At 44.7% G+C, this 17102-nt stretch overlaps 1 protein-coding gene across 5 annotated transcripts in view; it reads right to left on the reverse strand.

Annotated features, from left to right (window-relative positions):
- The window catches only part of LOC133425368 (nck-associated protein 5-like), a 204052-nt gene that overhangs the window by 23240 nt on the left and 163710 nt on the right, over nt 1-17102 (reverse strand). For all 5 annotated transcript variants that reach the window (XM_061716190.1, XM_061716193.1, XM_061716191.1 and 2 more), the window contains 6 exons: nt 15631-15669; nt 15395-15514; nt 9650-9754; nt 7567-7755; nt 3152-6666; nt 952-1057 (listed from right to left, as the gene is read on the reverse strand). In XM_061716190.1, the coding sequence (XP_061572174.1) occupies nt 952-1057; nt 3152-6666; nt 7567-7755; nt 9650-9754; nt 15395-15514; nt 15631-15669 (4074 nt within the window). The remainder of the gene's footprint in view (nt 1-951; nt 1058-3151; nt 6667-7566; nt 7756-9649; nt 9755-15394; nt 15515-15630; nt 15670-17102) is intronic.

Genomic DNA, 17102 nt, shown 5'->3' on the forward strand with positions numbered 1-17102 from the left:
GAAAGTGTAACAACCCAACCCAACCGTACATTTATCAGTGTGAACTACTGGATTATATAACAAATCTATACCAAAAGCCTTCCCTAAGTGAAAGCTGAGAACAGAAGAAAGAAAATCGGTACGATTCTTACATTTTATGGCTTCTGACATGGATATTAAAGCTGCTGCCTTTTTGAAATGTTTTTTAGGGTTTTGCTGAAAAGGAAAAGCAGTGAGGCACCTGTACTTTCATGGCCTGCTGTAATTAGGAGGTGGGGTGTGGGGGGGGTTGTTGGTCATGAAGTGTGGGCTCTTTTGTTGCATTTCTGGGAGGAGAAGATGGACTGAAAGCTCAGACGATGGTATTAAATGGCCCTTTTTGTCAAATCGAGTGCCTGTGATAAGAAGCTCCTCCGTGTTATCAAAATCCCACATCTTCTGGATTAAATTTCCCACATTATGCGGTGAGACTCCCACTCTTCAGCTCGCACTTACTTCCTTTTATTACTCCTGTCTGGCTTTTCTTTTTTTAAGAAAAGCACTCTGCCTCTCCATCATTTCCCCGTGTTGATGACTGACAGATAAATAAAGACTGAGGTCATAATTTCAGCATTTTGCTTACGAAGGGCAATCAAAGCGCTGAGAGAAGCGCCTATTTTGAGTTTGTATTACACGCATAGAGCGATGGACGTCTCTGGGTGCAGTCTGAACAACATAAGCTTGGGTTGCTAATATAAAAAGAAGAAGAAGAAGAAGCAGGCGATGAATTGTACAGCTGGCTGAGTCAGAACACAATGTGGATCAATAGCGAGCCTTGCGGGGATTTGAGGCTGAAGAGGCGGCGGGGTTGTGGATGAATGTGTGAACGAGGACTTTCTGGAGAAGTGTGAAAACCGGTGGGATTTTGCATGAAAGCCCCTTGACAATCGCGATCGAGCAACCGTAATGAAGTCAGAGGAGCTGCTCACTTACGGCGGCGTCCGGGCAGATCTGCACGTCCCCCTTCGTCTCGCCGTGCTTCTTGGGCGAGGAGATGGTGGGCGGCGACGCGGCCACAGAGCTGCCCTTCACAGCGGCCCTGGGAGGAAATCCACAAGTGTTATGAAAACATGACAGAGTCTACATGGTTCAGTTTTTCCTTTAAACACACGGATTTGGAGAAAAACAATCTTGCAGCTTCACCAATCTCTGCCGCCTGTAAATGTATTCAGTTTAGCTGCAGTCAAGTATATTTTTGGCAGAGTAGAGGCTTTTAAACCGCTCCATAGAGCATGCTGGGACACCTGGGCTTTAGTCTGCCTCCCTAACTGAGTCTAGAGCAGGGGTCGGCAACCCAAAATGTTGAAAGAACTATATTGGACCAAAAACACAAAAAACAAATATGTCTGGAGCTGCAAAAAGTGAAAAGTCTTGTATAAGCCTTAGAATGAAGACAACACATGCTGCATGTATCTATATTAGTTAGAACTGGGGTAGGGCTGGACGATATGGACCAAAAGTCTCGTTATTTTCTAGCTGAATGGCGATACTTGATATATATATCGATATTTTTTCTGTGCCATAATTGGGGTTTCCCCCAAAGCATTATAGCATAGCATCTCTGTTAGCATCCCTGTTAGCTTCATTTTTTTCTGAGTCAAACCCTTAAAAAAACAGTCAGTTTTAATACAATGCCTCGTGCCTAATGTCACACAGGTACATTTATTAACAGAGGTCTGCACAATATCAACATGTATAAAACAAATGAAATAAAAATAAACTGCCTGCATATATAGAATAAAAATGCTTCTTAAATAAAATAAAACAAATATCCCTTTCCTGCATAACAATTAAATTAAAATACACTGTGCAATTAATACAATGTAGACAGTAACAGGCAGACTTTTCCACTGAGGTTGACAGTTGTGCAAATAACAAAACATTTGTGCAAATCTCAAATAAAACATTCAAGTCAATTTGTCACAAAATAAGCTATATCAAAATCATAAAAAAAAAAAATTATTATTATTATTTTTTTTTTTAATCGATATAAACGATATTGTCTCGTACCATATCGCGTTTGAAAATATATCGATATATATTAAAATCTCGATATATCGCCCAGCCCTAAACTGGCGATTTTTTTTCTCATTCTGCACTTCGAGAAAAAAGTCTAAATGTTGAGAAAAAAGTTGAAATGTCAAGATTAAAAAGGAAAAAAAAGGAAGAAAAAAGAAGATAAAAAAAAAAAAAGAAAAAAGAAAAAGAGAAGAAAAAAAGAGCAGCGGGTTGCCCAACCCCTGTTCTAGACCAATCGGATAATCTGAAAATGTGACGTAGGCAGAGCAGCAACCAGACTAGCATCAACAAAACACATCCACAGCATGGTACAGTGGAGTAGCGACTGGCTGTCGGGGGCTCTGCCGTTAAAGACTAGCTGATCAGAACAGGGGAGTCCTCACACACTCATGATGACCCATCATGATCGGTTTGGTACATTTGCTACCAGTGGAGATGCCTGGAATCGGAGGGCCAGGCTACTATTTGCAGGGACTCACACTTTTATGGACCCCATCGCTAAGTGCCCACATGTGGACAGAAGTGGTATCGTTACATCGAGGAGCTTTAATCACCTCTTCAAATCAGTTGCACTGGTGTATAAAGGAAAAATTATAAAAGTCTAAAATTCTCCAAGTATGTCTCAGTGCCAAATAAAGAAGGCTTTGACTCAATCTTTCACTTCACAAACGCACAAGAAAGCTTTTATCTGTCCACAATGAAACGCCATCAAATGTTTAACAGCCCCACTTGAAGTGGTCCTCCCCTCCGAGGGAGAAGAATCTGTCATCTGGGATTCCAAGTGGAAAATCGATGAAGTGCGAAGTATGACATGTGGAGCTCTTCTTGGCTCCAATACACTTTACCTTGAATGTGCTGACTGCCGGTCCGAGAGCTGTTTATGCTCCCAAGAGCAGAGTCACAACTCAAACTGACAGCTGCTGTTCGTGCCATTTATCAGCGTCTCCGCGAGAGGAACGTGGCGATAGCTCATCTTTAATTTAATAGATTTGTTTTAAAGTGTCAATTCTCTTGACAGAAAGTCGGCTGGGAGAAGCAGCGGGAAGCAATCAGCGTACACCTGATCAAATAAACGTAATTCAGCCTTAAGATTTCCTGACAAGGATTTACTCACCTGCCAAGAAGCTCTTTCACGAACTGATCCTTCCCGATTAACGCCGTCGTGCACTGGATCTGACTGGCGATCTGACCCATCTGGTTGTTGCAGTGGTCCATGATGGAGCTCAGCTTGTTGTTCATCTCAGACAGGTTCTGCACCTCCTGACTCTCCTTCTTCTTCTCTTTTTTCTTGTCAGACTTCACCTGTTTGCCTCCGAGCACCGAGCCGATCTTCATCTCCTTCTTCTCCTCCTTCCCCTTGGGGGAATCCGCCTTCTTGCCGCTCAGAGCGGGAAGTTTGCTCTTCCGGAGGCCGAACCAGTTGGCCAGCGAGGGGCCTGTCTTCTGCTTGGCCTCGCTGGCCGCCACTTTCTCCTGCTCTTGACACTTCTGCAAGTTTTCTTCTATTCCCATCATGACTTTTTCTTCAATAGTGCGCACGCTCAGGCTGGTTTTCTTCTCCTCTGCGTCGGGGAGTTTATTCGGGGAGTCCACCGGGGTTTTGAGCGGCTCGTTGGGGGTGGTGTCTACACCGTCCGCCTCTCTGGTGGAGCTTCCCGAGTTAGCAGCGCCAGAGGAAGGAGGCTGGAACGGTGGATGGGAGCCGCCTTTTGTGGGCTTTCGGATGGGAACGCTGCACACCTCTTTCTGAGAAGGGGAGGTTGCTCCTTCCCCTTTCCCTCCGGCCTGCGACCCCTCTCCTTTGGGGGGGGATTGGGAGGTTTTCTCAGGGATATACGACGCCGTCATGCCTCCGTAGTGGCTGAGCCGGGTCCGGGGGGAGTGGACGGGGCTCTCGGCCGGCTTAACCCCGGGCGTGTCTGAAGAACTCTGTCGAGACAAAGAGTTCCCTCTTTCGCACGAGTTGGTGATGATCTGAGTCCTGATTCTACCCGGCCCTTCGAGCGCGTTGGCGCTCGGTTTCTCGGCGTAGTTGGAGCTGAAGCTCTGGCTCCGAGCTTTGGCCCCGTTCATCCCCAGAGCCGGTTTGAGGTGACTTTTGTTGGTGACAGATATGGACCTACCAAAGAGCTGACTGCTTCTTTTCCCCTTGTCACAGGCAGCCCCGTCCTCTGGCAACGCGGGGGCGTGTAATTCCTCTTCCTGCAGCCCACACTGGACTTCACCTTTCCCTTCTGTAATAGACGTCTTGGGTGGTGGATCGATACTGTACGCCGGCTGCAGGCTGTCACACTGAGTGGAAGCATTTGAAGTCACGGTCTCCTTGGAGACGGAGTTGATGTGATCTTTTTCCTGTTTGCCCGGTACGGTGGGGGTACTTTTATGGCTGGGGGGGGATTTGAGAAAAGCTTTGAACCCCATTGGGATGCGAGTCTTTGAGGCTTTTTCCACTGGGTTAGGCGACATGACGGCGGAGCTGGGAGGGCTGACGGCAGCCTTGCCGCTCTGCAGCTCAGCCTGGCACTGAGAGGACTCCTGAAGAGCTGCGGGTAAACTAATCGAACCTTTCTGCACTGAGTGATGGCCGTTTTCACTTGTGGGTCCTTTCTTATTTGCAAATGAGTTCTGTATGGAGGACCCCCGGAGGGCGCTGTACGGAGGAGGGACATTCTTTGAGCTTTTAGGTGCATTTTCAGGTTCTCGGGGACACCCTGAGTTTGAAGAAGGGAGGTAGTCTTTCATTTGCTTGGAAGTGCTTTTAGTAGGTGTCTGAATCATGGCAGAGGACTTTTGAAGGTGCTGACCGGCTTTGTCCACCAGTTTCTGAGGTGCAAGTGCAGTCCCGTAGCCTGCGTCCAAGTCTAAACAGTCTTTATCCTTGATGGGTAATGTCATTTGCATATTTGGTGCTACTGAGGTGTGGTAACTCGGGGGAGGGCCCCTCACAGTGGTCGGGGTGGACGGCTGGGCCACCCCTGTTTTATGTGCTTGAGGTGACCCTTCGTAATTTGGTCTGATCAGTAAGGAGGTGGTGCGGCCTGGAGGAGGGGGAGGAGAAGGAGACCTGAGTTTACTTTTGCTGGTTTCACAGTGTTTGTCTCTGGTTGGCTGCTCATTGCTGTCGCCGTACTCCAGGTGCCTCCTGACGGGGCGAGGGGACCCGGGCGTTGGGCCCTTCCCTTCGGCCCTGTTGGGAAGCTTGGAGTTTGCAGCCTTGGGGCTCTGCAAGCACGCCCCCTGCGCCTTGATGAACCGGGACATTTTAACGGTGGGGGAACAGGGGGATTTGTCCAGCAGGGGGACTCCTGAGTTTCCAGCGTTGCTCGGTTCAGTGGTGGAGCCCTTAGACAGCCTCAGTGGAGACGCTGAAGGTTTGTTACGACCGGGGATCTTTGAACTACTGGACTTGGGGCCGTTAGCATCATTCATGGGAGGGACGGAATGGCCTTTATTAGCTCGGCTACTTGGCGGTTTGATGAGTTTCCTCTGTGGAGTCAACTGCATGGACAGTCTCTCTGCACTTCCCTCCCTGCTGCGGCTCGCTACGCTGGGCCTCGGCTGATACTCCGAAGGCTTTTCCGGGGACTCCAGGACGCTGTAGTTCCTCGCAACTGCAGATTTCTGCCGTGTCGGCCTCTCTCGGGGCACCACTTGGCTGTAATTATCAGCTGCTTTGCTACCAGAAACTGCAGCCGTACCTGCTACAAGTCTCTCAGCACGAAGTTCAACGGGCTCTTTTGCTCCATCAAAAATAGCCACCACGCTCTCCTCGGACTGGGTGCACTGGGTTCCTTTGGGCTCCTTGACGAGGCTGAAGGGCCGGTGCCTCCCGTCTGCAGACTGGGTGCGTCCGTGGTCTCTCTGCAAGTACTGCTGCTTGAGGAGCTTGGCGGCGTCCCTTGACAGCCTCTTAAAGTCCCTCTCTGCTTGCTCTGCTGACTGGCTGGAGGACATTTGCAGATCGCTGGATTCAGAGTTGAGTTCTTGTGGATTTTCCACATCAGAGAGGTGATTAGGACCCTGAGGGTCCGGGGGCTTGAAGTGTTGCGTGGATGGCTTCCTAAAAGCTGATTTCCGCCCTCTATCAGGGAGAAAACTGTCAATGAAACTCATAAGCCTCTCTGGACGCTCTTTTGAGTCGTAGCCAGGACAGGGTTTTGCAGCGATAGGGTCAGCTCCACCGTCCTGATTCCCCTCCCAGCTACACAAACTGTCCGAGATGCTGTGAGAGAGCCTCTTGCAGTTTAACCAGCTGTCCTTGGTGGGGATGTTATCTCTAGATTTATATTGGGCCAACTCATCGTCAGCGTCGTCGGATTCATACGAGAACTTCCGTCCGCGAGCAGCCGAAGCTCTGCCAACGACAGTAGGCTTGGACACGCCTTTGCTGCTACTCTTGATGCCCAGCGAGTAGATCCCCTCGTTGGAGTTCATGCAGTCTTTGTAGCCGGACTTGGAGGCCTTGGATGAGCAGGAAGAGCTCCGGTGTTTCCTCCTCTGGAGCTTTCTCAGACCCTCCAGGATGTGGCTCTCCTTGCGCCTGGTGGGCGGCTGCTCCTCAGGGGGGGCGCAGATGTTACTCGGGGCCGACGAACCCAAACTCAGCCTCTTCTCCCGTGTCAGAGATGACTACAGGGGAAAAGAACAGAGAATCAAATCATAGTACACAAAGTAGGCCTGCGTTGAAAAAATCGATTTCCCAATTCTAAATCTCATATTAATTCCTAAAAATCGATTCACATGTCTAAAGATCGATTTCTTTTTTTAATTTTATTTATTTATGTATTTTTTTTTCATCGTTACATTACAACTTTTGCTTATTTTTTTGTTTATCCCCAAAAAAGGAATATTTTGTTGGACACGAGAATAACTGGTGCCATGTTTTTACCTTTAAATATGTTTAAAGGTATGAAAACATTAAAGTGTTAGGTTATAATTGCATAAATCGTCTATATTTCATTACTTTATATACTGTCTTGGGGTTACATTTGCAAAAAATGCTAAAAACCAAATGCTCAAAAATTAAAAAGCAAAATAGACCAAAAATTGGAACAAATAAAAACGGAATGTGGGAAAAAATAAAACTGATTTCATCCGTCTCTGTTTGCTACCCTGGATCTGTTTGGTAATTCTGACCTACATGATGTTTCTGAAAGCAGTTCTATCAGCATTCTGGGAGCTGATTGGTCTTTACAGCATCATTAGCTGCCAATACTTGCTTTTGAATCTCAATATAATACTAGTAGTAATATTTTGCAGAACTACAGTCATATAATTCATGCAACAGCTGAAAAAACATTTTTAATAACACTAACCCAAATCAATATCGGAATCGAATCAAATCTTGATAATCGATTCTGAATCTTAAGAATCGGAATCGAATCGATTCTTGACATTTGAATCGATCCCCGGCCCTAACACAAAGCACAAATTTATTTTTGAAACATCTTCAAAAGGGAGTTAGATCTCTCAAAAAGGGAGTTTCTGATGAGCTGCCGCTTGTGTGCTCTCAGTGGTAAAAGCACTTACCATTTTCCCGCAGGAGCGCCCATCATTCCAGGTGTAGGAGCCGCTGGAGAACTCGCTGCATGCACTGGACAGGGACAGCTCGCTGCTGCTGCAGCTGCTGCGTGGGTAGACGGGAGCAGGGACCGTCAGACTCAGCTGGCTCAAACACTTGGCCGCGAGGAGACCCGGCTTTCCATTCAGCTGAATCTCCTACGGGGAAGACCAAAAAATTTGTAGTACCGAGGAAGAACATGCATACATCATTGTAGAGAATTCAATCATTTTGATGAAGTGGAAAACCACGTACACTGCAAAAACTGAAAATCTTAACAAGAATATTTGTCTTATTTCTAGTTAAAATTTTTAGTCAAAAAATCTCATTACACTTAAAACAAGAGTCATTACCAGAAAAATAACTTATTTGACAATTTTCACCTGTTTCAAGTAGATTTTCACTTGAAATAAGTAGAAAAAACTGCCAGGGGGACAAGATTTATCTTCTCATTACAAGCAATATTGTTGCACTGGCAGATTTTTCTACTTATTTCAAGTGAAAATCTACTTGAAACAGGTGAAAATTGTTGTTTTTTCCAGCGATGACTCTTGTTTTAAGTGTAATGAGATTTTTTGACTAAAAATGAGACACTTTAACTAGAAATAAGACAAATATTCTTATTAAGATTTTGAGTTTTTGCAGTGTAACTGTATCATAAATGTAATCAATGTCACTTATTTAACGTAAATGTAGTCAAAAGAGCATAGCATGGCGTACAGGGGAGATTACATTTGCCTGCCCAGGTCCTATGGGCTTCTAAACGACTCCACCCAGCCCTCCACCACCGAGCTTGGCTGTGAGTATGAAGTGTTTCTGCTGAAATGCTGTGGTTCTGGCCGCGGCCACTGAGGCCGAACAATGTCACCCTGGTCTCATCTCTCCATGGGACATTGCTGCAGAAGTCGTGTGGTTTGTTCAGATCTCTGTGAACCCAACTCATGCTTTCGTGTTCTTTTCAGGACAATAGAGGTTTTCTCCTCCCAAACCTCTCCAACCTCCTTCTCATTGTACTGTCACCAAGTGTGACATTTAACCAGCTCAGTGAGGCCAGTGTGTTCTGGCTCGGACCTCGTGGGCTTTTTTCGTATTTCCACAAGCATCGCATGGTCCCACGTTAAGGCAAATTTTCTGGGATGTTCACGTTTAGGAAGTCTGGATAGTGTCTTGAATGTTTTTCGCCTCCCTAAGATCACTGCTGATGTCGTTCCCTCTTGGCATTGAGTTAACACAGGTAAAACCGCCATACTTAGTATTACCCATATCAGGTTTTCTTTTTGTCTCCACTGATGGCACAGTTGAATAAGTTGTGTGTTATTCATCTCAGTTGTATCTCAGTACAATGAGTTCTTGTTCTGCAAGCGGCCGGGTAGCGTAGCTTATCTAACTCCCATCTATTCATTGTGTGATGAAATATACTTAAATACTTGCTCTGGTGAAGTCAGAGCAGTTTGCAAACTTAGAGGTGTCAAATGTTCATGTGCAATTACTGCAGCGCCACTAATCTTTAATTAAAAAGTCATTGCAGAGATGGAACGATAGGAAATGGGATCATGCGAGTGTCACTTGTGTGTATCACTTAACACGACCCTCTTAAGGATATCAACACATTTGGATGACTCATAACTCACCCCCCCCCGGCTATTATTATTTAATTTAGTCGTCTTCTCTTGTGATAGCACACATTACAGTTTATCAGGTGACATTCTCAGAGGGGTAAAAGAGAGGAGCAAACTCATTTTCAGGCCTGTATGCATAATACATAAGATAACTAATGTACCGCAGTGTCCTGTGGAGTCATTTTTACTGACGTCGAGTCTCAATCGATGGGTTTCTGGTAATATGACAAGGATTTATTCCTTTTACTGCCAAGTGATACCACCAGCTCTTCTTGCTGAGCGCACAGGAGGGGTCACGTCTTCCCACCGTCAGGTCTGTATTTTAATATCTCGCAATGATTTCTTGAAGGGGGGGGTTACAGTTTGCAGCGACACGGATCAAACAGAAATGTAGAATATACAGAGCCTTGTGCGCGTTTGTGATGATGCTTACATTGGAGGGAGAGTCTGTATTCCTGGAAAGGAGGAAAGCCTTGCTTCTCTCTGGCTCCAGGAGCAAATCTGCCGCAGACAGATCCATGATCCGCGAGTGGAGTTTCTGAAAGTCAGAGAAAGAAGGACACGCAACGGTGAAGCCGGAGCGACGAGGTCTGAGATGCAAGGAGGCTTGCGCCCAGATTTAACTCTTTTATGAGTGAAACTTCTGAATGACAGCTCTTAAATGTGAGAAAGAAATGAAGCATAATAATTCTTGCAAATCCCATGCAGGACCCCCCCCCCCTCCAAATCGGATTCCTGCCACTGGTTCCACACTGAGCCTCGAGTCATTAATGCCATCGGCCAAATGAAAGAATAAAAAGGGAGAGTGAATAGGAAGTAATTACATGGGGGAGTCGGGGATTCCTTTGATTCTTTTCTATTTCTTTTTTATCCGTGTGCCGGTCTCGTCTGTTAGTTAACCGCCGTTCTTCAGAAATACATTTCCACGTATTAATCTGGGAACTTAATTACACCGGGTTCCCCGAGCTCAAATTAACCTAAACTGGAAATATAGACGGACATCCAACATCCAACGCTGGATCCTGCGCTGCATTTCCTGCCGAGGGTAAAACTAATGCTCGCTCAGGGAGCACGGCTGCACTTTTCTGCACCGTTACATTTCTAATTTGGATTTTTGTTCTCTTTGTTTTTCCCTAAAAGCGATTTCTCACGATGGACAGACAGATACCAAACATTTAAAGTCACCTTCCGCCGGCTCTAGCATTTCTTCAGTCCTATTTAAAAAAAATTTTAATTTCTATCCATGAAACTCTTTGCTGCTTATCCTTTTGGGGATGAAAAACCCAACAAAATAAAGCACTTAATGAAAGAAAAAAAAACACAAAAAAATTCCTCGTTGGTCTCTGAAAAACAAACAAGCAGCATAACTTTGCCCATGGTCAAACACAACCGTCCCACGTGGTTCCTTTATTTTTTTTCCCTTTAACATTCAGCGAAGCGCCCAAAAGAAAAGCTTCTTTTCGTATTAGTTCAACCTTGCAAATAAGCTTTTCAAAAAGGAGGAAGAAAAGTATTTATTATCAGAAAAATGGATCGATGCTCCCGTTCAAACAGACACGAGAAAGCGGAGACGGAAATCTTTCCTGTTTTTAGGATTTGTGCAAAAATTCTTCATAAACGTGAGGAGAAACGGTAAGTTTGGGATTCTTTCTGGTTTTGAAGCAACAACTCAGTAATCTTTGCAGCAGCCGTGGATGGGAGCGGCTGACGTGTCGCAGGAGTCTCTGATCTTATCGTCAGGTGCTGGATTTCACTTCCTCAGCATCCTCATCACGGATTCAGTCGATAGTGTCACAGGGTCACGATGCAAGAAAGTCGAAGGAAACGGTAGATGACAGGGCCGGATCTTCAGGGTTCAAGGCCGAGATCAAAGTCAAACATGTTAATGTTGGCGCTTCTGTGAATGCTGCCAGGACTGCAATATATCATGCAAATATTGGCCTTTTAATGTCCGGGATAATTTCATTAGTCTGGGGGCCAACGGGGGACCTTCTAAGACCGAGGGACGGGGAAGAGCCTCGCCGTTTTAGTCTTTGTTGCTTCTGTTTTATTGTTGAAGTTTTGACAGCAGTTATATTTCAAGAAAATGAATAATCGGCCCAGAATAGCAGCAAAAGGCAGCTTGCAAACAAATCTGTCAGTATCGACACCAGCTGTCCAAAAGCACACAAGACAAGTGAGAACACACACACATCTGCTCTTGGTTATTGTAGAAGATTCTTTTAAAGCTGAAAACACACACAAAAAAAGGCTGGACTTAAAGTGTTTGTCATCTAGGAAAGCTCCAAGCTGCAGCGACAGCTCGTGACGAGTCAGGGCCCGGCCGATACGTGCGATGCTGCTGGGATATTTCTCGCAATAGTGAGCCAAAGTGTCCCTGATATTTATTGAGGATTAAAAAGAAAAAACTTTTTTCTTTAACTTGCTCTAGAGGCCAAAGTTTTTGCTTAACAGGCTCAGATTTTAAACCAAAATGGATGTAAATCTGTCCAATCGCTTACAATGTAACTATAATGTAATTACATTGTAATAAGGCAAACAGACTTGTGGGGTTTTGTTTGCTATGAGTCTCCAAATGAGAGAAAGTTTCTCAGTGGCCTGGACAGTTCACATCAAAATCAGAGCAGAATCTTCAAACATCCACAATTTCTTTTCTACGTTTTACCCATGTGTTGACCATTTTTGCGTGAAAAAAGCAGAAGCTACACTGATCTCTGCAGCGATGTCTCCTGAGTCACACAGTCACAGCTGCGCGGTTTCTCTGCCGTGTGATCTGTTTTCCACATGAAACCGATGTTTATCTGAGTGGAGGAAGCTGAAAATGAAAAGGAAGAGAGGTTTTCTTTTACCTTCTCTCGGGCCCGGGATTTTCACCTGACAGGCTCCAATTTTGAAATCGTCAATTATCCAAACAGCAAAATTTGTCTTCTCTCTCACGGGGGCAAAATACTTTTTTTTTCTTTGGCTAGAAAAACCTTCAAATGACAGAAAATTTCCGACCTCTAATAGAAACCAATTCAAAAATAAGCACTATTTCCAGAGTACTCTTCTGTGTGTTTACAGTTTTGACTCCCCCAAACACAATTATGGCTGCCGTCTGCAGCGAAGCCTCGGGGCGTTCACGCAGCCACCACATTTCATCTGGAGATATGCTTCCTCTTCAACTACCGCCTGTTTGGGACAAAGTTTCGGTGCATTTTCAGTCCGAGTGAGGGGGTATGTCGCTCTTTATCTCACCATGGAAACCATCAGCTGTCAGTCAGAGCGCCTTAATTGAACCTGGTTACCATGGAAACCTCTGAATGCCAGTCAGCATTCAGCAGCTAATCAGCAGCTTTATTAGAGCCGTCTCTCTTTGCCAAATAAAGTTTATATTTATTTAAAAGTTCACGTTATCTTAACGGCAGGCTTCCATGAAGTGATAGTTTGGCATTTTTAAGAAACCAAATCAGCCGAGGGCTGAAGCTTTGGTGCACATGTGGTGTGATTACTATCAAAAAGCATTGTGGTTTCTTATCAGGGAGAAACTGGAGACGCCCACAGGGGAAGGAAGGATCATTTAATTACTGATAAGGAAAAGTTCCAGCGCTGGATGGGAAACAAAACACTTAAGTGGGTGATTAAGACTCTCTGCTCAAAGCTCCGGGGGAGTAAAGAAATGAAAACTCGTCGTCACTGTCATTAGACGTTCTGCTCTAATGGTTTGGTGAGTTGTGTTCAAAAGCCTTGAAATACCTACTAAATAATGTATTCGCTGATTCTCCTTCTCCCTCCATGTGCACATTTTAAAAGAACAGACAAATATGTTTAATCAACTTTTCCAGGCTCAGCGTTGTCGAGGTGCGAGAGCAGCTTTGACAGATTTAGTTTGGTTGCAGAATAGACAGTTGTGTGTTTTGATATCAACTTCTCCGGGCTTGCTGTTAAGCTAAGTGCTAATCTAAGCTACCTGTCTGCTGATTGGAGGTTTCCACTGAGCGGAAAATAACAGAGGCACTTTTTCTTTTATTCAGCTATTCAAGAAAAAATAAAAAAAAATAAATCAAGTTATGGTAACACAAGGACAAACAGACCTTCTGTAGGATGCCCATGTCCTTTGTGATGAGAGTAAATATAGCCGTTCTGAACAGCTCTCCCACACATGACAGGAAAACTGATAATAGATGAACCGAGCATCCGGAGCCGCGCCAAGACTTCATGATTAATTCTTAGACTGAATCACCCATTTAGCCATGAAAAAGATGCTTTGTATAAATAACGTTTTTAATTTTCTAATCGTTTCCCACAAGAACGCTCATTGCTCACGCCCTCATCTGAACACGATTTTACCTCTTCCTGACCTTTATTGCGTGCACATATTACTAACAACATAAAAATAAATCTCCAGTTTCCACTAGTTTCTTTTCAGTTGAGTCATATTGAAAAGAAAAGGGGGTGGGGGGCAGTCTCTGCTAAATGCCAACTGGATACAACTTTATCAGGTTCCTGAGGGCCTTAATTCACATCTTCAGCGAGACCGAACCTCCTGGTCCCACAGTGGTATCATCAATATCCCTCTCCAAGCCTTTTATATTGCAGGCTCCCTTAACTATGTTCCTCCCTGTCCATTAATGTCACTGCAGGAAGCCAGGAACGGGCACGTAGCTCTGCAACACAACCACAGCCATATTAGTTCTCTCTACTTTCTTTTCTTAACTCCTTTTATTCCATTTCTGCCTTTCTCCAAACTGCCCTCAGCTCGTCACCTTTACCTCTCTGTCTTCTCGGCGCTCTCTCGCTTCCCAGTTATCTCATCTCTCTCCATTTCCACCCTCGCAGCGCTCCTCTCTTATCTACCCTTCGTCCTTCATCCTCGTCGCCGTCCTTTTGTCTGCGAGGACTGACAGCTCCTTTCGCCTCTCTTTTCCTTTGACAGCTTGCCATTTTCATACTGGCGATGAAGAGGCAAGTGGCAATTTGCACAATTATGTGAAATTGTACTTTCTAAACTGACTTTAGTGGCCCTCGATATCAGACTCAGGTTAGACGGGTGAAGCTCGAGGAGGCAGGACTGTCTGACGGCTTCGCCTTAAAGAAGCAGCGGAAATGCACTCATACACTTTTCAGTAAATTGGTGTTTTCTAAGAGACAAAAAAAATGACCTGAAGCAATTTTCAGCTGCAGAGTTAAGGTTTAGTGGAGACTATGAGCACAATGGAGTTAGCTGCGTGTCGGGAGCATTTTAGAAAGTTTTATCTGTTGTGTTTTTGAAGAGGCACTTGCTTTTTTTCTGAGGTAAAGTGAACATTTTGTTGAATGCTAATCTCAATGTGCCAAGCAGTCATTGCAGTGTGAAATGACTTAAGGGCATTAAATTAGGAAGACAAAAACTGCATGCGTGCAAATGAATAAATGAATTAATCAATAAAAAGGACCTTCCTCTATCCTTGATGCAAACATTAAAATCCCAACAAAAATAGCCTCTGAGAAGGGAAAAGAATTGAAAAAAAAGAGGATAAAAAAAGAACTTTGTGAGGCTTCTGTCATTTGTTCTGACCCAAGGGCAGTTCAATAAAAAACTAAAATTGTATGAAAATATCTAGAACTCTGGTGCTGGTTTTGTACAATAGTGGGTGACTCAGTTTGACTGAGTTTGATGACTGGATGTCCATGAGACTTATGCCGAAGTAAAATTCATATATATATTCATCTCAGGTTTCCAGCTAATGAAAGCTGATACTTTATTCTGCATCACATAAGATAGCTTTAATGTATAGTTTCTGACTGTTTGCACATCGGAAAAAATACAGAAAAATAGAGCCAATACTGTATCTTAATGCATTCAAATGACACAGGTTCCCATATGGTTTTAGTATTTTGGGCCACAAATGAGGCCCATGAGGGATTTAAGTTGATAAAATAGGGGGCAATTGTGTGCATCCCAGATAGTTTTAGTAAGATATGTCTCACATTCGCAAATTAACAGGTATGGACCGGCACTGAACCTAACCAGAACTATTTTTGTCCATATAGAAATGCTGGCTGGAAACTCCACCCTTTCAATCGTATCACTCCATTTAAGAAAAAAAAAAAAAAAAAAAGACCAATATACTCAACTTGAGACTTAAAACTGAGATAAAAAAAATAGTCTAAGATACAGACATCAAAGTTCATAAGCGTTGAAAGCAGAGCGGCTTACCTGGAGAAGCATGTCCGACGCGGGCTTGATCCTTTGTTGGAACACGATACTCAGCGCCCGATTCTGCTGCTCCAGGTCAAAAACCCTCGTTCGCAGCTTCAGACATTCCTCCCTCAGATCCTGGTACGGAAGGAACACAGAATCAGCCCGTTTCACTCACATCTAAATACTCTGGTATCATCTGCATAAAGTGAGATCGAGAGCAAACTGCTTTCCGTGGTGACAAAGAAACAAACCTTCTGCGTGAGAAGAGCCTGCACAACTTGATTGGCAACCTTGGTGAGACAAAAAGAAAAAAGAAAGCATTAGTAAAAGTAACTTTTGTTGATTAAAACCATGCCTTTTACAGCCAGATACAGGCCTCTATAGTTTTGCTTCTATTTTGCACCCAACATTAATTTTTATCAGTGGGCAACATCCAGGAAAGCTTTGAGGCAAAACGTTGGTTTCCTTATTATTGGTTTTATATTAATTGGAGTTTAATCTGGAGTTTATATTTTTTGTACATTTAAAGCTTGTAACATTGTTCAGAAAAGTTCAACACAAATATGGTTTATTATTATTTGTTTATATTTGGATTAACTGGGTTTAAGCGGCATCATATGACCCTGTGTGGTAGGACAACAAGAAGCTTCAGAAACAACCTACGAGGTTGTTATACAATCTGTGGTTTTTGTGATCTTAAAACAAACACTGTGACACAAGACAGAGTTTTCCTCCTGGTGACCGGTGTGTACACCCCTTACAGACTAGTGCAGCTTATATTTTCTCCAACTCTCACTTTCTAATGGCTGCATTGACAGCACCGGGTTGATGTAGGAGCAGGGGTGCGCCCCGCTTAAGTGCTGTTGTGCTTGAATCTCTGTGTCGTAGCAGCCCACGCTCCAGACCACAAGTCCGATGGAGAAACGACTCCGATTACTGCGCATTGATTGCTCATTAATAGAGTGTGAAGTCGCATCGGCTCTTTAGAGTGAACCCGCTCTGAGTTATTGAATGACGAGAGATGAGGGTAAACACGGTGAAATGAACTCTGTTTCTCGTTACAGATCCGTCTCCTGTATAATCGCCAGGTGATCAAATATATTTGAGGGAAATGGCTTTGAATTGGACGGCAGACACTGTATGACTTGGAAGCAAGCGGGTCAAAGATAAATAAGCTCGGCCGCACTCAAATTTAGACAGGCCGCTGGTCTAACACAAAAGAAATCACAAATCGTCATCCCTGGTGAGGGAGCCGGCTCTCCACCGTTGATCTGTGCAGGGGTTAGAGTGGCACTCGCATCATGAACGCAGGGTCATTACGAAAGCTTCCACAAAAGGACAAAAGCTGCAACATAACAACCGAGTCGAGTTGAGCTGTCTTAGCGAGGCCGGAGAAGCAGAAAGGAGACAGGGGCCGAGTGTACCGAGAACACAATCCTAGGAGGACCAAACTCTGCATCGCATCAAGTTCACTTTCCACCCCCTCCTTTTCCATCCCCTGCCGGAAATGTGCGCAGTTTGCCGAGCTACTTGGTGCCAGGATGGAGTGGGCATCGCGTCCCTGCTGGACGTACTTCCCCGTGGCAGCGCTCCCCTGCTCGGCGTCATTGAGAGAGCGGCTGCTGCAGAGAGCCGGCCCGCTGCTCCCTAAGCAGCACTTCTCCAGCTCCCACAAACAACCGCAGGGCTGCAACGTACCAGTTATGTAAGCTATTGCTTCAGC

Source organism: Cololabis saira, chromosome 24 (assembly GCF_033807715.1).
Source record: "Cololabis saira isolate AMF1-May2022 chromosome 24, fColSai1.1, whole genome shotgun sequence".
NCBI classification, from domain to species: Eukaryota; Metazoa; Chordata; class Actinopteri; order Beloniformes; family Belonidae; genus Cololabis; species Cololabis saira.